Consider the following 23,136-nt stretch of genomic DNA (forward strand, 5'->3'; position numbering starts at 1 on the left):
TGCTGCATTCCAAGTAAACTTAGCATCCTTGTGTAAGAGGTCAGTCAAGGGGACTGTGATCGCTGCATAATGGGCTACAAACCGGCGATAATACCTCGTCAAACCCAGAAAACCCCGAAGTTGTTTGGCTGTTTGTGGGGTCGGCCAGTCGACCATGGCTTGTATTTTGGAAGGGTCGGCCCGTACACCTTGAGAAGATACCAAGTGACCCAAATATTCTATCGATTTCTGGAAGAACAAACACTTGCTGCCCTTAGCGTAAAATTTATGTTGCCGCAGTAACTGTAGCACTAGCTTCAAGTGGTGACAATGCTCCTCTTCACTCCTGCTGTATACTAAGATATCATAAAAAAAAACAGTCACAAAATGCCGCAAAAAGGGGCGAAAGAGCTGATTCATTGTCGCTTGAAAAGTGGAGGGAGCATTGGTGGGCCGAACGGCATAACCACAAATTCATAGTGGCCTTCGTGGGTCCGGAAGGCTGTTTTGTGAATGTCTCTATGATCCATGCGGATTTGATGATACCCCGCCCGCAAGTCAAGTTTAGAGAATACTCTAGCGCTGCCCAATTCATCAATCGTAGGAATAGGAAAGCGGTCTTTAACGGTGATCCCATTAAGAGCCCGATAGTCCACACAAAAGCGCCATGTACCGTCTTTCTTTTTAACCAACAAAACGGGTGAAGAATAAGGGCTAGTGCTTGGACGAATAAAACCCACAGCCAGCATCTCCTTGACCAATTGCTCAATCAAATCCTTCTGAAAATACGGGTACCGATATGGGCGAACATTAACCGGTGTGGAACCCGGCTGTAGAAATATGCGATGGTCAGTCCCTCTATGCGGCGGTAGTTGATCAGGCTCCTGAAAAATATCCTCAAATTCAGTCAGAACTTCCTGTGCATTAGAAGGAAATTGAGCTGCCAATGCGTCAAAAGGCGGCTGTTTACTCTCGGTCCTGTCCAAAACCGCTGAGAGGCGATAGATATCCTTAACCTCTCCTTCTTGAAGCATCGCATGAAACTGAGTAAAAGATAATTGGTGAGCTGCCAATTCCTTCGATCCCGCCAGCTTGATAACCGTACCTTGCCAAGTAAATTCCATTGTGAGCGCTTTATGATCATGAATACACGGACCCAACGTTTGCAGCCACTGCATCCCCAAAACAATGTCCAAACCACATATGGGTAATACATACAGATCAACAAGGAAACTATGGCCCTGCAAAATGAGTTCGACCCCTTTACATATCTTGGAACACAGCAGAAAGTTCCCATTGCCCATATAGACTTTGAATCGTTTGGTATCCTCACACTCCAAGTGCAACTGTGTGACCAACGCCTCTTGAATGAAGTTATTGTGACTGCCCGTATCAATGAGCACTTCAACCGCTTCGGACCCATGTGTAGCCATAATCCGAAAAATACGAGGGTTCATTGAATTGGATAACGAATTCAAGCTAACTTCTTCTTCAGTCTCTTCAGCCTCTTCATGCGACTCACTGTCCACCATGGTACCCATCTCCTCATCATCATAACCACACAGAATAAGCATTCGATTTTTGCACTTATGACCAAAATGAAATTTCTCATCGCAAGTAAAACAGAGACCCTTATCACGTCTCTCCTTCAACTCAGTTGGTGATAGCTTTTTAATCGGCAAGGGAGAACCTGTGGGGGCCGATATAGAAGTACCTGAAGCGAACGGTCCCGGTTTGGGCAACTGTACCGAGTTCATTCCCTGGTGTGGGGTAGTTGTACGGTTGGACCACGGAGCTTTAGTAACCTCCCCTCGAGGTCGAGAAACCCAATCATCATGACGATCTTCAAATAACTGCGCCTTCGCCATTGCATCAGCCAAATCCTTAGGGGGAAGCATGAGAAGCTCACGGCGAATCTCCACCTTCAGACCCCAAATGAAGAAATTCAGGAACATCGATTCCGGCACTCCAGTGATACGAGGCATGAGAGCCTCAAATTCAGCTCTGTAATCGGACACTCTTCCTTTCTGCGTGAGTTTGGAGATGCGGCCTAAGGGGTCATCGTATATGGACGTCCCAAAACGTTGCTGCAGAGCACGCAAAAACGATTCCCAGTCAGTGAACGACCCACTCTTCTCCATCCATTGGAACCAGGTGCAAGAGACTCCTTCCAGATGGAATGGTACAATGGTCAGACGAATGTGATTTTCCACTCGATGCAGATCAAAGAACTTATTGATCTTATATACCCAATCCTCCACATTAGTCCCATCGAACTTGGGTACCTTGACCCTCAGTGTTTTCAAAATGGAATTGACGTCAGAAGCTTCTGGTTCAGAGTGTGAACGTCGACTTGGGGTGCGACCCGATTCCCTCATCGCACTATTTTCGCCCGTCAAGCCTGGCGACGGTGGTGGTGATCCTTGGGAAAGTCGTTCCTCAGTCTTCGCCATATGTTGGTCCAACAAGGTGGTAAACTTCTCCAATTGTGACTCCGAATGCTGTTTGAAAGTAGCTTCCAGGGCCTGTAACATGGCAGCAATCTCTTCATTTTTCATGGTGAAAAAAGAAAACAATGAAAGCACCAAATAATAGCAATTCTGCACTCTTTGAGTCAGTGCCAAACTCCCACAATACTCAGTATTTCATTCAAGAAAAGGATACCCAGAAAAATACATTGTTCCAAATATATACTTACAACCAAAAGTCATAAATTACAAATTGGAAGCATAACCGAATATGGTTGCAAAACTCCTCTCAGCTCAACGTCCGAAGTGTCCAACGAAATCCTCCAGCCATCGAGGTCTCACGCGCTTACGTGGCTTACGCGCTTCACCCTTCTCTTCTGCATTGCCGATTATCTCTTCTTTCTCTTGTTCTGGTTGAATGTCTTCAAGCGTGATATGATCTTCTGCTTCCTGGGCTTCTTGGGTTGCAAGGTCTAACCATCCTCTCACACCTTCGTGGGCCAAGCCAGTATCCAGCTCTATTGGGCTTGTGACTTGGGCCTGTGTAACATTAATCTTATATAATATATATAGAATGATATATAGAAGATGATGCCTCTTATGTTTGGAGGCTTTAGGCAATTGCCTCACCTGCCTTGAGGTGAGGGCGGCACTGATGCTATTGTGTCCTACAATGTTTACAAGCCCGTGAAGTATTAGACTTTTTATTCAAAAAGTCTAGTTTCACTATTTAACAATTAGTAAAATTATTTAGTCTTTTGATTACTTTTATGTCTATATTAGTTTACTAGATTTGTTTTTCTTCTTATTTTTATTTTACTTTTGCTATTATTAGATGAGAATATGATTATGAATAAATACTCATTTCGATCTTAGCTTAAAGAGTTGATTGGTTTTCGAGTCCTGAATGTTAAAATTTAGTAGAGATAAAATAATAAAACTCAATGGATTCACACTAGATAAACCTTAACACATCAGTTAATCGATTAATAAAATAGGATTTTTTAAACTACACTACAAAAAAACTTTCTTATAGTTATAATAAAATTTGTGACTCAATAGATATCATCATACCAATATCGTTACTAAAAAGTTTATGCCTAAAAGTATTAATCATAAAAATCCTAATTTTTCATGACTAAATGTATTTTTTTTTAATGACAACAAATTTTATCATTTTACTTAATAGATTGTGATCAATAATACATTAGTGATTTTTTTTTTATTGTGACTAAAGGCGATATGTAGTCATTATTTAGGGTTAGTTTAGGTGGATTCAATTCATTGGAAAAAAAAAGTGAAAAATTGATTACATTTTTTCTATTGCTAATTACATTTTACACAACTAACAACATAACTTTTATAGTGGAGGTGGCTAAAAATGCTTCTTTTGTTGCCTTATTCAATAATTTTCTTAATTTTTCTTACTAATACTCGTTTTTAATAATAAAATTCTTAAAATATCATTATCTTACTAATTTAATTTGTTCTTATCAATTTTGTCTTTGCTTATTTTTCAAAGTCTCACTTCATATTTTTCTTTTCTTTTAAGTTTCTTAATTCCACACACTTTCTTGATTTCTTATTCACATAAAATACTAATTTATCCGTTCATATTCTCAATAGAATATTAGTTTTGAAGCAAAAAAACTTCTATGATAAACACGTTATATAGTATTTATGTGATTTTTATATATTATAAATGTATACCGAATGTTTTTGTTGTTTAATAGTTTTTTATTTTATTATTTCGGTCCACTTTAATGAAATTTTACAAATATATCTTTAAAACTAATTAGAAAAGACAGTAGACAAGATATTAATACAAATTTAAGTATTTTAATAATATTAAATATATAATCCTAATTTTTATTTTTTTCGAGTTTATATAAGTTAAATTTTAAATTTAATATGTATATAAGTGTTTAGGATTGATAATTACTATACAAACCCAAATAAAAAACTTTAATTTCTTAATTTTTAAATATATATATTTAAAAAATTATAAGCAATTACTACTAATATTTTCAAAAGAGAAAATATTTGATTGGTCTTATCCAAAAAAAAATCACCACACACATAAGTTTTTCTTTAAACCTACCAAGAACAGGACCAAAAGATAATCATAATTCCAACATTAATTAGATTTAATTTGCTTTTAGTTGGAATAAATTAATTGGAAACAATATTTAGTCATGTTATCTAAGCAATTTGATATTTAATTGCTGAAGAATTAAGTACTAGGCACACACTTAAATTGAAGATAAGAGAGGTTGTTGCATGGGCCAGCTTGGGTTCTTTTGCTTTTGCCATTTAATTGCATTTCTTTTGAAAAATACCAAAATTTTCATACAAAGAAAAACAAATTAAATTAAATCTAAAATGCTTTTAAGCTTTAAAGGCCCAGCCAACCAAGGTCATAGCTTCATTGTAAATAGTTTTTTAAAAAACCTAAAGTCAAAATAAAAGTTTAGCCAAATAAAACCTGGATATTTGTAACTTCTCCTAAAGATTTTTTTTTAAAAAGACTAAAGTTAAAAGCAAAAGTTTAGTGAACCAACTATGACTATGAAGTTATAGAATATGAGGAGTCCTAAATTGGAGAATAAACTCAAACACTATTTATGGTAAATCGAATTTTTGCCTAACATAAAAATTACTTAAATTTTGGGCAGTTATCCAAAATTGACTTTTTGGGTAGTTATCCAATTATGTTTGCTTGATTATCAAGCATTTGGTTCCCTTTGAAAGCTATAAATAAAGGGCTTCACCTCATTGTTTCACACCCCAATTGAAAAATTCTCTTTGTTAGTCGAAATTCTCTTGATTTCTGGTTGAAGCTCATCTGAGTTCTTACCATCTGGTGTCGAAGCTCTCTTAGTCCTTAGTTAGATCTTGGTGGTGTTTTTAGACATTGGTCAATTCATTGGGAGTAGAAGCAAAGTGCCTAGCTACTATTTTAGCTGTTGTTCATAAATCGTTTTATCTTATGAGACAAATACCGTTAGCAATCCTTTAACACTCGGTGATGATGCATAATTGTTTTAAAAAAATAGTGTGGTACACTAGACTCAGTTTGACACAAAATCAGTATTTCTAATACATATGTTTTATTTTATTTTAATATACATGTACCTTCTTCATCTCCATTTCTCAGAATATATGTTTGTGTTAGTTATTTTATATCAATATCACATGTTATTGAGTTTCTTTTAAGCAATATCACATGCCTAATCACTACAAGAAAAGAAGAGTGTTATGACTTTATTTGGGAGACATTGGAAGTCTACAATGTCTCCCAATTGGGGAGACGTTGTTGCTAGGGTCATTGTAGGTATATATCCCACGTCTTCCATTGGGAGACGTGGGAAGTCCCTAGGAGACATCCAACGTCTTCCATTGGGAGACGTGGGACACGTGGCACGTCTCCCAATGGGAGACGTTAGATGTACACGAGAGTACTTCCAACGTCTCCTATTGGGAGACGTGCCACGTAATGTACTCTTACCCAATTTTCAGCCTATTTCCAACGTCTTCCACCATTTTTAATGTCTTACAATTGTAGCCATTAATAAAAACTTTCAATGTCTTACACCATTAGACATTTAAAACCCATGATAAGTTTTAATGTCTTACACCAATGGTGTAAGACATTGTAGGGAGTCATTGTATATCAAATTTGTTGTAGTGAATCTTCTAACAATATATGACCTTTACATATCATTTCTTTGTCTTTTTTTTTTTTTTTATCCCTCAAAAAATGGAGGGATTGATTTTTTAAGCCATGGAGGGAGAAGACCCTCCATCTCTCCTCTCACTTTCATCTTTCCCTTTTGCCTAACAAAGGATTTAACGTCTCCTTTAACCAATCTCTTCTCCCTATCAAAGATAGTGTTGAAGTGTTTTTAAAAGCCTAGTCAACCAAGGCCAAAGTTTCTTCAAAAATAGTTTTTTAAAAAGAGGAAATTATATTTTATATGAGATTTTCAATTGAGTGTGCAGAAATATTGAATTTTTTAAGAATTTTCACTTTTGTGAGTTTATTTTCCTATATTTTTGTATAAAAGTTGGTTTATGCTATAATTTTACTCTTAATCAAATTTTATTATTTTGGAAGGGTATGTTTGTAATTTGATTGTTATTTTTTTAGCTTATTTGTTTTTTTATATTAAAATTTTCTTTGGTTGTTTTGCAATTTTTTTTAATATGAATTGTGTTTAAAATTATTTTTTATATATTATAAACATTTTTTTTAGATTTTACGTTTTTTTTAAATATTGGGTAAGGTAACCAGTTATTGATTAATAACTATGTAAAAAAAAAATCCTAGAGCTAGGTTAAATAACATGTACCAGGAGGGGTGACCAGTTATCCTGAGAGGGGTAACCAGTTACCATAAGAGGGGTGACAGATTACTCATATTAAATATAAAAATAACATCAAATTTGGAGGAAAAATATGAATAGCACTTCATTTAAAAATGAAGAAGAAGTAACTATGATTTTAGTAATAGAGGTAACCAGTTACTTGATTGGTAGCTATGTAAAAAAAAAATCCTAGAGCTAGGTTAAATAACATGTACCAGGAGGGGTAACCAGTTATCCTGAGAGGGGTAACCAGTTACCATAAGAGGGGTGATGGGTTACTCATATTAAATATAAAAAGAACATCAAATTTGGAGGAAAAAGAGGAATAACACTTCATTAAAAAATGAAGAATAAGTAACTATGATTTTAGTAATATAGGTAACCAGTTACCATAAAGAACACATAAATATACACACACATCAGAACGTGAAGGTAATTAATTACACCCAGAAATATACACACAAAGAACGTGAATGTAACCAGTCACCCTCTGAAATATACACACAAAGAACGAGAACGTAACTCGTTACCACAGATCTGAAGATAAAAAAAAAAATCAAATCCACCTCGTTTCTCTTCTCTCCCATCTTCTTTATATAATTTTTTTTTTCAAGATTTGAATGTTCTCACCAGGGTAACTGTTACCCATTCACGTTTTCATAATTTTTATTTTTATTTTTCCAAATTTTGGTGTTCCTATAAGGGTTACAGTAAAAAAAAAATGATGAAAAAATTGATTTGAATTTTTTTACATATAGTAGAAAAAACTATAAAAAATTACAATAATAAAAGATAATGTGAGAAAAAATGAAAAAAAATGGAATGAGAAAATAATAAGTACAAAAAATGAAGAAAAGTGAAGGAACGAAACTTAGGAAAAAAACTAAAAAAATATGAAAAAAACAAAACAAAAGAAATGATGAAGAAAAAAAAAAACCGATAAATGAATAAAAATTAAAAGAAGAAGATGAAAAATAATAGAAAAATTGAAAAAAAAATATGAATGAAAAAATTTGTAGAAAAATGAAAAAAAAATGGAAGAAGAAAAAAAAGAAAGAAAAAATCTCATTTGTGTGGAAAAAGACAAAAAAAGAAAAAAAAAAAGAAGGAGAAGATAGTAAATACAAAAATGAAGAAAAAATAGAAGGAAAAAAATGAAAAAAAGAGGAAAGAAAACTGAAAAATATGAAAAAAAAAACAATATAAATAAAATATAAAATAGATAAATGACTAAAAATGAAAAGAAGAAGAAGAAGAAGAATGGACAAATTGAAATAAAAAATTGGCAGAAAAAAGAAAAGAAAAAAATGGAAGAAAAATTAAGTAAGGAAAAAATAAAATAAAAAATAACTGAAAAAATAATTAAAAAATTAATGAAAAAATAAAAAATTGAAAAAAATAAAATAAAATTGTAATATCCAACATTTTCATAATACATTTATTTATAATAAATCAGAGTTTTAATACATAAAATGTACAACTTTACAAATTTAAGAAATAGTAATGGAAAAATAGTGTTTAAAATATGATTTTATGTTTTTAATGAGATTAAAGAAAGAGAAACTTGAGTAGTCAAGTATTGGACCCAAATGTCATATAATTTTAATTGGGGATTTTTATAAAAATTAAGAAAGTTTGGCTAAAGGGCTTATTTGAAAAAAAAATTTAGTATTTTGGGTCCAAGTGTAATTTTTAAAAATAAATAAATAAATAAATAAAATAAAATAAAATAAAAGGCTTCAGCCTTTCATTTTACCCGAGCCCCCCTCTCTCTCTCTCTCCTCAGAAAACCTCTCTCTCTCTCCCTCTCTCTCTCTCTCTCTCTCTCTCTCTCCTCTGCGTATTACTGTTGCCGACGACGCAGGAGTACTTTCCGGCCACCATTTTTAGCCACGCGCCGGACCGTTGGATTCAGAGGCCTCCGAACTATCGACCCACGCGGGAATCTAGAGCTCACTCGCCGATTAAACGCCTCAACCACTCGATTTAAGTTCGGCCACCCCGCGACTTCAAAGTTGCGATTCGGCCACCTCGGGCATCCGTTTGCCGATCCGTCACCACCATCGTGCTCCTCGTGTTGTGGGCTTCAAAACCCAATAACTTGTTCCTACATCTACCATAGTTGGGTGGTGGGCCCACCACGAGCCACCGCGATCCACCGTAGACCGACGGTCGAAACTTAGTGTTCGAGGTTCCGAAGTACGTTTTGAGTCTCAGAAAATCATCGTTTGACTTATTGTGGAACCCGATCATTTTGGTATAATTTCTTTAACCTATATATTGTGATTTAATTGTGATTGATTAGAGTAATTGTTATTATGTGTATTTATAGTATATAATTATATATTATTGATATATGGAATATTTTCTGTAATTTACTGGCTGTCTGGGATTATATATATTTTTGATACAGGTTTTGATTTTGGAATTGTCCACTTTATAGCCGTTGTGCTGTCTAATTTTCTAGAAAATATTAGATATTAAATCAAGTATAAAAATACATATTTAATTGATTTTATATTAATATGGAAATTATTATGATTAAGTAATTTTAATTATTATTGTTATTATTTTGTTAAGTAAATCAAGAATACAGATTCATATATATATATATATATATATGAAAAGTATGATTTATAGTAAAGCTATTATCTAACCATTATTATTGTATATTAATATTTGAATATTAAAACAATATCAAATATTAGTTTCCTACAGTTATTGATATTTGTAAGACCAGTGAAGTTTGGAGAAAGTATATTTATTATATCACTGGAATTGATATTATGACTAATTAATAATAATATAAATATTTATATTTATATTATTATCATTATATTGATTATTACAACTTTATGTTAAAAATATGATTTCTTTTATAAAATGACTATTTGAATATATACATCCATATACGTATTGCTATTGAAGTATTTTGTTATTAATATCGAAATAAGTTTAATTATAGACGATAATTATTATTTTTGTTGGGATTATTATTATTATTATCATAAGGGTACATTATCTTATGAGCAAGGTTTAAAGCATGGTTTTATATGAAGAGTTATTTGCATTACGTTGATAATAATTTATTATTATCATTTATATAGTTTCTGGTATTATTAATATACACTATCAATAGTGTATATTTATGATTTTGATAGAATTTAATAAATGATGTGCCTTGAATAGGATTTGTATGGATTTGATTGATTGACTCTTGGTGAGGAATTTTAAAATAAGCTAAGGACCTAAGGCAAGTAAATCTCCCCTTTTGTGCTTAAGTGTAAGATGCATGACTACATTGATTGTGTACATCTGACGAGTTAAGTATGGTATGATGATGATGCATATGATAAGTATGTGAAAAATGGTTATATGAACACCATAAGGGTGTTGTGTGATATGTAATTGATGAATTATGTGATATGTGAAAGATGTCTTACTTGGTTAAGAATGATATGAATTATGTGCAAGTATGTGTTCTTATGTTGATGGATATGTGGATTACTCTATGTTCATGATTTGTTATATGTTATGATATATGAAGCGTTTAAGTTTTTAGGCTGGAAACCTTAGACCTGAGCCATAGCTCTACGTTAAGGTATAACAACGCCACCAACCCAAAGCTTCATGTATTATGACTAAAGATGTTTTGAGTTATATGAGATGTGATACAATGCCTTGATTGAATACCATCAACACGAATCATGAACATGAACATTGGCATTTCAGCATCAGCATGTATGCATGGCATGTACAGTTATGTGATACATTATTATGTGATATAAGACCATGCATATGAATATGAGAAAAGTTATGAAATGCCTTGAAAAGTCTTATGTAAAGTTAAACATTTTAATGACACAAGGCTTAAGCAAAATGATAATAAGATGTTTAAAAAGGGTGCCACTGTTTTGATGAAGCAATCAAGTAAGTTCAGTAAAGAAGACGGAAGTCTATAAGACTTATAGTGGCTGCCCACTAGTGTGGGCTAGGTCAGAGTTGACCATTCAGATATGTTTGCCATGTTTCCGTCTTTCTCCTCCATATGTGTAATAAGTATGGCAGCTATGGCAACGATGAAATGAGTGTTATGATGAGCCTAGCTGAGATGATGGCTAGCCGGAGGAGAACCCATGGGATTCTATATGATATGTGTAACAAGCCCTGCAGGCATTGGCTGAATCAAACAGTGTGCACAAGAGATATTGGGCCCATAAAAATGTGGAACTAAAAGAAAGAGCATAAAAGTAAAGTTTGAAAGTGCATGAGCAATAAATGAAATGCATAAGTATATAAGTCAGCATATTAGTATATGTGCACTACAAACTCACGACATTCATGTGTATGTGTATGCATGAGATTTGCTTACTGAGCGTTAGCTCATTATGTTATTTTCCAACATTTTTCCAGGTGTGGCTTTAGCTGTTGAGCAACTTGTGGAGCACGGACTCAGTAGCAATGCAATAATGGTTTAGAGTTTTCATATGGCTGCCTTAAATTTAAAGTATTCATACGTGTAATAATTTCTTCTAATAAGTTTATATAAAAGTTTTAAATTTTTCTGTATTTCTTCGTATCATTTTATTTAATTCTTTTGGTCAAGTGCCTTACATACTCGTAAACCCTAGAATTACGAGTATGTGGCAGACGTACCCTACCTTAGGGACGTTACAAATGGTATCAGAGCTTTGAGTTTGTAGATGTCGTATACTCGTTATGTTATTAGATTTTGGGATCTGAAATGCTACTGAGTTCCGCCACAAGACAAGCCACACGTTAATGGTTAGTATAATTTATCCATATTTTAGTTAATGTATGTTAATGATGTTGTATAATTGTATTAGAAACTCATTGTGTGTTTGAGTTTCCATGATATAAGTATGAGCTTGGATTAAATGAATATTCTCATGCACGGTAGAGAAATTGAAGTTTGTTATTTATCTGAATGCATGCCTTTATTATTGATGTGATAAATAATTGATGATTTATCGATGTCAATGTTTGGATTGTTAATTGATATTCTCAAGCTTTGAAAGTGATCTATCAGTTCAGTTAGTGTGTTAAGGGTTAATATGTCAGGTTAGTGTTTTGGAGAGCAAAGTTTTAGGTTGTTGCTGAGAGCACACACAATAAGAGACTTTAGTGAAACAGTAGTAATATATAGATAAAAAATAAAAAATAAAAAAAAATACATAATCTATTAAGGATTGGGGTTTTGGACACGTTCTACCTCGTCAATCAACTTTTGTTGTTCAACTCTAAGGGTCTCCCCAGTAGTTTGCAGTGTCTGAAATTTTTCCTTCATATCGACTGAGTAGTTAGCAAGAAGTGTAGTTAAAGTCCCATTCTCCTTAACCAACTTCTCCTTCTCTCGAGTCAATGCCTTGTTGGCATTTCTAATGGTTATCATCTCTTGTTTTTGTGTTTCTATATACCTTTTCAAGTGGTCAACCTCTTGTTCTCTTGCAAGAACCCGTTGGCCTAGGTTTGAGACCAATGCTGCCGCCTGAGTGGTAAGAACTAAGGAATCTTTTACAGCTTGTAGGTCTGACCTATGGGATAAAATTATTTGGTCTTTAGGGGTGAGTATGCTTTGACCTATACTAATGGCCACCTTTTTATCGAGCATAGCTGAATCCTCCACCGTGACAAGGCCAGTATCAGAATAAAATTTGGGAAGCCAAACTCTGGGAAATTGAGTATTTCGTTCTGGGATGTGTACCGTAGGATACACCATTAGCTGTGGTAGGGGTGCAGAAATTTGTGGTGAAGATTCGATAGTGGGAAGATTTGGCTCAGGTAAAGCTAAAGTTAGGTCTAAGTTCAGCTGAGATGATGATGATGCCATGGGTTGCTTAGCTTGAGTAATGGACGGAAGTAATAATGATTTGGTTTTCAAAAGCTTGAGATTGATTGTGTTTTAGTGTGTATGTGATGAATTTTATTTATAGAAAAATGTGTTGAACTGTTGGGTCATTGGATCCTTGAATTTGTTTGTTTTCAAGATAGATATCACAGATTTTATTTTGTTCAATGTGTTACGCTATCCTCTCTGATGATGAAAGTCAAACTTATTAGATGTTGTCGACATGGAAATCACTTCTATTGAGTTTGCGATCCTGATTTGAACATGGAAACAATTTGTAAATTGTTGAATGAATCGAGGTGATAAATGTTATTTACTGAATTACTCTGTAGTGTGAATTACTTTCGGCGATTAAATTATAGTATATTAGCTGTTTTATCCCGAAAGTAAGATAATGTATTACTTGTGTGAAGTGATGACTGAGTATTATTGGTATAGGTGTTGAAATGAGACATGTCTAACTTATTAGACATGTGAGAATTATTCGTTTTAGTAGATGAAGTGGTGGATTGGTCAGTCAAGACTTATCCCATGTTTTATTCAATGAAGGGATACTAAGCTAAGTGTGTGAATTTCCGAGTGGCCACGGTTATTTGCATTCTAGCATAGTATCAATATGCCCTTTATTATTTTATACATTTGGAAACAATTTTGATTTTTAAATGTTTTCTTAGAGAAAGAATGAGAGTCAGGCTTTTCTGAACTGGTACCTAATGAATGGCCTATCTCACTATTTCTCATTCAGGGCAAGAAGTCGGTTTTGACAACGAAAGGGTTTCACAGAGACTTGGTTTTAAAGAATAATCTTCATCGGCTATATAATTGTTTTCTAGTTATCCAATTTTTTTTTTATGCCGAAAAACTTTCTATTGAACAAACTTGTTGCTCAATTTAGCATCTATTATCAAGGTATAACCAGTCAATTGCATCTGCTTAAAAAAAAAAAAAAAAAAAAATTGACTGTAAGACATGAAGATCAAGGATGTTTTCATGATGATGGTCATTTTCTCTTCTTACGTTATGTGGTTTGTGTTCAAAAGTATGGATGATGAGGATTCGTTTGTATTTTCGTATACATTCATCGTAATTTATACTATTGTTATAGCTTATTTCCTTTCTATCTATATTGTAGTCCTCATGTGAGGTGTTTACACATCCTCGCCTTTTTATATATGATAAGGATTACAAGAAGTCAGGAATAAGTTTTGTTTTCGGGGTGAAAGTAAGTGTTGTGTATAAAATCTTATGCTGTGAAATGTTGTTCTGTTTATTTGTAATGGTAGTTCTTGTCTCCGATTATCAAATTTTAGTTTGAAATTTCGAGGACGAAATTATTTTAACGGGGGAAGGATTGTAATATCCAACATTTTCATAATACATTTATTTATAATAAATCAGAGTTTTAATACATAAAATGTACAACTTTACAAATTTAAGAAATAGTAATGGAAAAATAGTGTTTAAAATATGATTTTATGTTTTTAATGAGATTAAAGAAAGAGAAACTTGAGTAGTCAAGTATTGGACCCAAATGTCATATAATTTTAATTGGGGATTTTTATAAAAATTAAGAAAGTTTGGCTAAAGGGCTTATTTGAAAAAAAAATTTAGTATTTTGGGTCCAAGTGTAATTTTTAAAAATAAATAAATAAATAAATAAAATAAAATAAAATAAAAGGCTTCAGCCTTTCATTTTACCCGAGCCCCCCTCTCTCTCTCTCTCCTCAGAAAACCTCTCTCTCTCTCCCTCTCTCTCTCTCTCTCTCTCTCTCTCTCCTCTGCGTATTACTGTTGCCGACGACGCAGGAGTACTTTCCGGCCACCATTTTTAGCCACGCGCCGGACCGTTGGATTCAGAGGCCTCCGAACTATCGACCCACGCGGGAATCTAGAGCTCACTCGCCGATTAAACGCCTCAACCACTCGATTTAAGTTCGGCCACCCCGCGACTTCAAAGTTGCGATTCGGCCACCTCGGGCATCCGTTTGCCGATCCGTCACCACCATCGTGCTCCTCGTGTTGTGGGCTTCAAAACCCAATAACTTGTTCCTACATCTACCATAGTTGGGTGGTGGGCCCACCACGAGCCACCGCGATCCACCGTAGACCGACGGTCGAAACTTAGTGTTCGAGGTTCCGAAGTACGTTTTGAGTCTCAGAAAATCATCGTTTGACTTATTGTGGAACCCGATCATTTTGGTATAATTTCTTTAACCTATATATTGTGATTTAATTGTGATTGATTAGAGTAATTGTTATTATGTGTATTTATAGTATATAATTATATATTATTGATATATGGAATATTTTCTGTAATTTACTGGCTGTCTGGGATTATATATATTTTTGATACAGGTTTTGATTTTGGAATTGTCCACTTTATAGCCGTTGTGCTGTCTAATTTTCTAGAAAATATTAGATATTAAATCAAGTATAAAAATACATATTTAATTGATTTTATATTAATATGGAAATTATTATGATTAAGTAATTTTAATTATTATTGTTATTATTTTGTTAAGTAAATCAAGAATACAGATTCATATATATATATATATATATATATGAAAAGTATGATTTATAGTAAAGCTATTATCTAACCATTATTATTGTATATTAATATTTGAATATTAAAACAATATCAAATATTAGTTTCCTACAGTTATTGATATTTGTAAGACCAGTGAAGTTTGGAGAAAGTATATTTATTATATCACTGGAATTGATATTATGACTAATTAATAATAATATAAATATTTATATTTATATTATTATCATTATATTGATTATTACAACTTTATGTTAAAAATATGATTTCTTTTATAAAATGACTATTTGAATATATACATCCATATACGTATTGCTATTGAAGTATTTTGTTATTAATATCGAAATAAGTTTAATTATAGACGATAATTATTATTTTTGTTGGGATTATTATTATTATTATCATAAGGGTACATTATCTTATGAGCAAGGTTTAAAGCATGGTTTTATATGAAGAGTTATTTGCATTACGTTGATAATAATTTATTATTATCATTTATATAGTTTCTGGTATTATTAATATACACTATCAATAGTGTATATTTATGATTTTGATAGAATTTAATAAATGATGTGCCTTGAATAGGATTTGTATGGATTTGATTGATTGACTCTTGGTGAGGAATTTTAAAATAAGCTAAGGACCTAAGGCAAGTAAATCTCCCCTTTTGTGCTTAAGTGTAAGATGCATGACTACATTGATTGTGTACATCTGACGAGTTAAGTATGGTATGATGATGATGCATATGATAAGTATGTGAAAAATGGTTATATGAACACCATAAGGGTGTTGTGTGATATGTAATTGATGAATTATGTGATATGTGAAAGATGTCTTACTTGGTTAAGAATGATATGAATTATGTGCAAGTATGTGTTCTTATGTTGATGGATATGTGGATTACTCTATGTTCATGATTTGTTATATGTTATGATATATGAAGCGTTTAAGTTTTTAGGCTGGAAACCTTAGACCTGAGCCATAGCTCTACGTTAAGGTATAACAACGCCACCAACCCAAAGCTTCATGTATTATGACTAAAGATGTTTTGAGTTATATGAGATGTGATACAATGCCTTGATTGAATACCATCAACACGAATCATGAACATGAACATTGGCATTTCAGCATCAGCATGTATGCATGGCATGTACAGTTATGTGATACATTATTATGTGATATAAGACCATGCATATGAATATGAGAAAAGTTATGAAATGCCTTGAAAAGTCTTATGTAAAGTTAAACATTTTAATGACACAAGGCTTAAGCAAAATGATAATAAGATGTTTAAAAAGGGTGCCACTGTTTTGATGAAGCAATCAAGTAAGTTCAGTAAAGAAGACGGAAGTCTATAAGACTTATAGTGGCTGCCCACTAGTGTGGGCTAGGTCAGAGTTGACCATTCAGATATGTTTGCCATGTTTCCGTCTTTCTCCTCCATATGTGTAATAAGTATGGCAGCTATGGCAACGATGAAATGAGTGTTATGATGAGCCTAGCTGAGATGATGGCTAGCCGGAGGAGAACCCATGGGATTCTATATGATATGTGTAACAAGCCCTGCAGGCATTGGCTGAATCAAACAGTGTGCACAAGAGATATTGGGCCCATAAAAATGTGGAACTAAAAGAAAGAGCATAAAAGTAAAGTTTGAAAGTGCATGAGCAATAAATGAAATGCATAAGTATATAAGTCAGCATATTAGTATATGTGCACTACAAACTCACGACATTCATGTGTATGTGTATGCATGAGATTTGCTTACTGAGCGTTAGCTCATTATGTTATTTTCCAACATTTTTCCAGGTGTGGCTTTAGCTGTTGAGCAACTTGTGGAGCACGGACTCAGTAGCAATGCAATAATGGTTTAGAGTTTTCATATGGCTGCCTTAAATTTAAAGTATTCATACGTGTAATAATTTCTTCTAATAAGTTTATATAAAAGTTTTAAATTTTTCTGTATTTCTTCGTATCATTTTATTTAATTCTTTTGGTCAAGTGCCTTACATACTCGTAAACCCTAGAATTACGAGTATGTGGCAGACGTACCCTACCTTAGGGACGTTACAAATGGTATCAGAGCTTTGAGTTTGTAGATGTCGTATACTCGTTATGTTATTAGATTTTGGGATCTGAAATGCTACTGAGTTCCGCCACAAGACAAGCCACACGTTAATGGTTAGTATAATTTATCCATATTTTAGTTAATGTATGTTAATGATGTTGTATAATTGTATTAGAAACTCATTGTGTGTTTGAGTTTCCATGATATAAGTATGAGCTTGGATTAAATGAATATTCTCATGCACGGTAGAGAAATTGAAGTTTGTTATTTATCTGAATGCATGCCTTTATTATTGATGTGATAAATAATTGATGATTTATCGATGTCAATGTTTGGATTGTTAATTGATATTCTCAAGCTTTGAAAGTGATCTATCAGTTCAGTTAGTGTGTTAAGGGTTAATATGTCAGGTTAGTGTTTTGGAGAGCAAAGTTTTAGGTTGTTGCTGAGAGCACACACAATAAGAGACTTTAGTGAAACAGTAGTAATATATAGATAAAAAATAAAAAATAAAAAAAAATACATAATCTATTAAGGATTGGGGTTTTGGACACGTTCTACCTCGTCAATCAACTTTTGTTGTTCAACTCTAAGGGTCTCCCCAGTAGTTTGCAGTGTCTGAAATTTTTCCTTCATATCGACTGAGTAGTTAGCAAGAAGTGTAGTTAAAGTCCCATTCTCCTTAACCAACTTCTCCTTCTCTCGAGTCAATGCCTTGTTGGCATTTCTAATGGTTATCATCTCTTGTTTTTGTGTTTCTATATACCTTTTCAAGTGGTCAACCTCTTGTTCTCTTGCAAGAACCCGTTGGCCTAGGTTTGAGACCAATGCTGCCGCCTGAGTGGTAAGAACTAAGGAATCTTTTACAGCTTGTAGGTCTGACCTATGGGATAAAATTATTTGGTCTTTAGGGGTGAGTATGCTTTGACCTATACTAATGGCCACCTTTTTATCGAGCATAGCTGAATCCTCCACCGTGACAAGGCCAGTATCAGAATAAAATTTGGGAAGCCAAACTCTGGGAAATTGAGTATTTCGTTCTGGGATGTGTACCGTAGGATACACCATTAGCTGTGGTAGAGGTGCAGAAATTTGTGGTGAAGATTCGATAGTGGGAAGATTTGGCTCAGGTAAAGCTAAAGTTAGGTCTAAGTTCAGCTGAGATGATGATGATGCCATGGGTTGCTTAGCTTGAGTAATGGACGGAAGTAATAATGATTTGGTTTTCAAAAGCTTGAGATTGATTGTGTTTTAGTGTGTATGTGATGAATTTTATTTATAGAAAAATGTGTTGAACTGTTGGGTCATTGGATCCTTGAATTTGTTTGTTTTCAAGATAGATATCACAGATTTTATTTTGTTCAATGTGTTACGCTATCCTCTCTGATGATGAAAGTCAAACTTATTAGATGTTGTCGACATGGAAATCACTTCTATTGAGTTTGCGATCCTGATTTGAACATGGAAACAATTTGTAAATTGTTGAATGAATCGAGGTGATAAATGTTATTTACTGAATTACTCTGTAGTGTGAATTACTTTCGGCGATTAAATTATAGTATATTAGCTGTTTTATCCCGAAAGTAAGATAATGTATTACTTGTGTGAAGTGATGACTGAGTATTATTGGTATAGGTGTTGAAATGAGACATGTCTAACTTATTAGACATGTGAGAATTATTCGTTTTAGTAGATGAAGTGGTGGATTGGTCAGTCAAGACTTATCCCATGTTTTATTCAATGAAGGGATACTAAGCTAAGTGTGTGAATTTCCGAGTGGCCACGGTTATTTGCATTCTAGCATAGTATCAATATGCCCTTTATTATTTTATACATTTGGAAACAATTTTGATTTTTAAATGTTTTCTTAGAGAAAGAATGAGAGTCAGGCTTTTCTGAACTGGTACCTAATGAATGGCCTATCTCACTATTTCTCATTCAGGGCAAGAAGTCGGTTTTGACAACGAAAGGGTTTCACAGAGACTTGGTTTTAAAGAATAATCTTCATCGGCTATATAATTGTTTTCTAGTTATCCAATTTTTTTTTTATGCCGAAAAACTTTCTATTGAACAAACTTGTTGCTCAATTTAGCATCTATTATCAAGGTATAACCAGTCAATTGCATCTGCTTAAAAAAAAAAAAAAAAAAAAATTGACTGTAAGACATGAAGATCAAGGATGTTTTCATGATGATGGTCATTTTCTCTTCTTACGTTATGTGGTTTGTGTTCAAAAGTATGGATGATGAGGATTCGTTTGTATTTTCGTATACATTCATCGTAATTTATACTATTGTTATAGCTTATTTCCTTTCTATCTATATTGTAGTCCTCATGTGAGGTGTTTACACATCCTCGCCTTTTTATATATGATAAGGATTACAAGAAGTCAGGAATAAGTTTTGTTTTCGGGGTGAAAGTAAGTGTTGTGTATAAAATCTTATGCTGTGAAATGTTGTTCTGTTTATTTGTAATGGTAGTTCTTGTCTCCGATTATCAAATTTTAGTTTGAAATTTCGAGGACGAAATTATTTTAACGGGGGAAGGATTGTAATATCCAACATTTTCATAATACATTTATTTATAATAAATCAGAGTTTTAATACATAAAATGTACAACTTTACAAATTTAAGAAATAGTAATGGAAAAATAGTGTTTAAAATATGATTTTATGTTTTTAATGAGATTAAAGAAAGAGAAACTTGAGTAGTCAAGTATTGGACCCAAATGTCATATAATTTTAATTGGGGATTTTTATAAAAATTAAGAAAGTTTGGCTAAAGGGCTTATTTGAAAAAAAAATTTAGTATTTTGGGTCCAAGTGTAATTTTTAAAAATAAATAAATAAATAAATAAAATAAAATAAAATAAAAGGCTTCAGCCTTTCATTTTACCCGAGCCCCCCTCTCTCTCTCTCTCCTCAGAAAACCTCTCTCTCTCTCCCTCTCTCTCTCTCTCTCTCTCTCTCTCTCTCCTCTGCGTATTACTGTTGCCGACGACGCAGGAGTACTTTCCGGCCACCATTTTTAGCCACGCGCCGGACCGTTGGATTCAGAGGCCTCCGAACTATCGACCCACGCGGGAATCTAGAGCTCACTCGCCGATTAAACGCCTCAACCACTCGATTTAAGTTCGGCCACCCCGCGACTTCAAAGTTGCGATTCGGCCACCTCGGGCATCCGTTTGCCGATCCGTCACCACCATCGTGCTCCTCGTGTTGTGGGCTTCAAAACCCAATAACTTGTTCCTACATCTACCATAGTTGGGTGGTGGGCCCACCACGAGCCACCGCGATCCACCGTAGACCGACGGTCGAAACTTAGTGTTCGAGGTTCCGAAGTACGTTTTGAGTCTCAGAAAATCATCGTTTGACTTATTGTGGAACCCGATCATTTTGGTATAATTTCTTTAACCTATATATTGTGATTTAATTGTGATTGATTAGAGTAATTGTTATTATGTGTATTTATAGTATATAATTATATATTATTGATATATGGAATATTTTCTGTAATTTACTGGCTGTCTGGGATTATATATATTTTTGATACAGGTTTTGATTTTGGAATTGTCCACTTTATAGCCGTTGTGCTGTCTAATTTTCTAGAAAATATTAGATATTAAATCAAGTATAAAAATACATATTTAATTGATTTTATATTAATATGGAAATTATTATGATTAAGTAATTTTAATTATTATTGTTATTATTTTGTTAAGTAAATCAAGAATACAGATTCATATATATATATATATATATATATGAAAAGTATGATTTATAGTAAAGCTATTATCTAACCATTATTATTGTATATTAATATTTGAATATTAAAACAATATCAAATATTAGTTTCCTACAGTTATTGATATTTGTAAGACCAGTGAAGTTTGGAGAAAGTATATTTATTATATCACTGGAATTGATATTATGACTAATTAATAATAATATAAATATTTATATTTATATTATTATCATTATATTGATTATTACAACTTTATGTTAAAAATATGATTTCTTTTATAAAATGACTATTTGAATATATACATCCATATACGTATTGCTATTGGAGTATTTTGTTATTAATATCGAAATAAGTTTAATTATAGACGATAATTATTATTTTTGTTGGGATTATTATTATTATTATCATAAGGGTACATTATCTTATGAGCAAGGTTTAAAGCATGGCTTTATATGAAGAGTTATTTGCATTACGTTGATAATAATTTATTATTATCATTTATATAGTTTCTGGTATTATTAATATACACTATCAATAGTGTATATTTATGATTTTGATAGAATTTAATAAATGATGTGCCTTGAATAGGATTTGTATGGATTTGATTGATTGACTCTTGGTGAGGAATTTTAAAATAAGCTAAGGACCTAAGGCAAGTAAATCTCCCCTTTTGTGCTTAAGTGTAAGATGCATGACTACATTGATTGTGTACATCTGACGAGTTAAGTATGGTATGATGATGATGCATATGATAAGTATGTGAAAAATGGTTATATGAACACCATAAGGGTGTTGTGTGATATGTAATTGATGAATTATGTGATATGTGAAAGATGTCTTACTTGGTTAAGAATGATATGAATTATGTGCAAGTATGTGTTCTTATGTTGATGGATATGTGGATTACTCTATGTTCATGATTTGTTATATGTTATGATATATGAAGCGTTTAAGTTTTTAGGCTGGAAACCTTAGACCTGAGCCATAGCTCTACGTTAAGGTATAACAACGCCACCAACCCAAAGCTTCATGTATTATGACTAAAGATGTTTTGAGTTATATGAGATGTGATACAATGCCTTGATTGAATACCATCAACACGAATCATGAACATGAACATTGGCATTTCAGCATCAGCATGTATGCATGGCATGTACAGTTATGTGATACATTATTATGTGATATAAGACCATGCATATGAATATGAGAAAAGTTATGAAATGCCTTGAAAAGTCTTATGTAAAGTTAAACATTTTAATGACACAAGGCTTAAGCAAAATGATAATAAGATGTTTAAAAAGGGTGCCACTGTTTTGATGAAGCAATCAAGTAAGTTCAGTAAAGAAGACGGAAGTCTATAAGACTTATAGTGGCTGCCCACTAGTGTGGGCTAGGTCAGAGTTGACCATTCAGATATGTTTGCCATGTTTCCGTCTTTCTCCTCCATATGTGTAATAAGTATGGCAGCTATGGCAACGATGAAATGAGTGTTATGATGAGCCTAGCTGAGATGATGGCTAGCCGGAGGAGAACCCATGGGATTCTATATGATATGTGTAACAAGCCCTGCAGGCATTGGCTGAATCAAACAGTGTGCACAAGAGATATTGGGCCCATAAAAATGTGGAACTAAAAGAAAGAGCATAAAAGTAAAGTTTGAAAGTGCATGAGCAATAAATGAAATGCATAAGTATATAAGTCAGCATATTAGTATATGTGCACTACAAACTCACGACATTCATGTGTATGTGTATGCATGAGATTTGCTTACTGAGCGTTAGCTCATTATGTTATTTTCCAACATTTTTCCAGGTGTGGCTTTAGCTGTTGAGCAACTTGTGGAGCACGGACTCAGTAGCAATGCAATAATGGTTTAGAGTTTTCATATGGCTGCCTTAAATTTAAAGTATTCATACGTGTAATAATTTCTTCTAATAAGTTTATATAAAAGTTTTAAATTTTTCTGTATTTCTTCGTATCATTTTATTTAATTCTTTTGGTCAAGTGCCTTACATACTCGTAAACCCTAGAATTACGAGTATGTGGCAGACGTACCCTACCTTAGGGACGTTACAAAAATTACTTTCAAAATC

General features: G+C 33.2%; 1 protein-coding gene and 1 long non-coding RNA gene across 2 annotated transcripts; one reads left to right on the forward strand and one right to left on the reverse strand.

Annotated features, from left to right (window-relative positions):
• Nucleotides 1-395: 395 nt before the first annotated feature.
• On the reverse strand, nt 396-2,537 carry LOC133821735 (uncharacterized). The gene has a single exon (XM_062253882.1). It carries the CDS (start codon nt 2,535-2,537, stop codon nt 396-398), a length of 2,142 nt encoding a protein of 713 aa, XP_062109866.1.
• A 7,397-nt stretch (nt 2,538-9,934) lies between these two features.
• LOC133821860 (uncharacterized) lies at nt 9,935-23,115 on the forward strand. Its single transcript, XR_009887770.1, has 3 exons — nt 9,935-11,159; nt 15,881-16,972; nt 21,696-23,115. It is a non-coding gene; the product is annotated as an uncharacterized LOC133821860 (long non-coding RNA).
• Nucleotides 23,116-23,136: the final 21 nt, after the last annotated feature.

This window comes from Humulus lupulus, chromosome 3 (assembly GCF_963169125.1).
Source record: "Humulus lupulus chromosome 3, drHumLupu1.1, whole genome shotgun sequence".
Lineage (NCBI taxonomy): Eukaryota > Viridiplantae > Streptophyta > Magnoliopsida > Rosales > Cannabaceae > Humulus > Humulus lupulus.

Excerpts from the sequence above, each read along its gene's own strand:
- LOC133821735 (XM_062253882.1), bottom strand. The coding sequence starts at position 2,537 with ATGAAAAATGAAGAGATTGCTGCCATGTTACAGGCCCTGGAAGCTACT.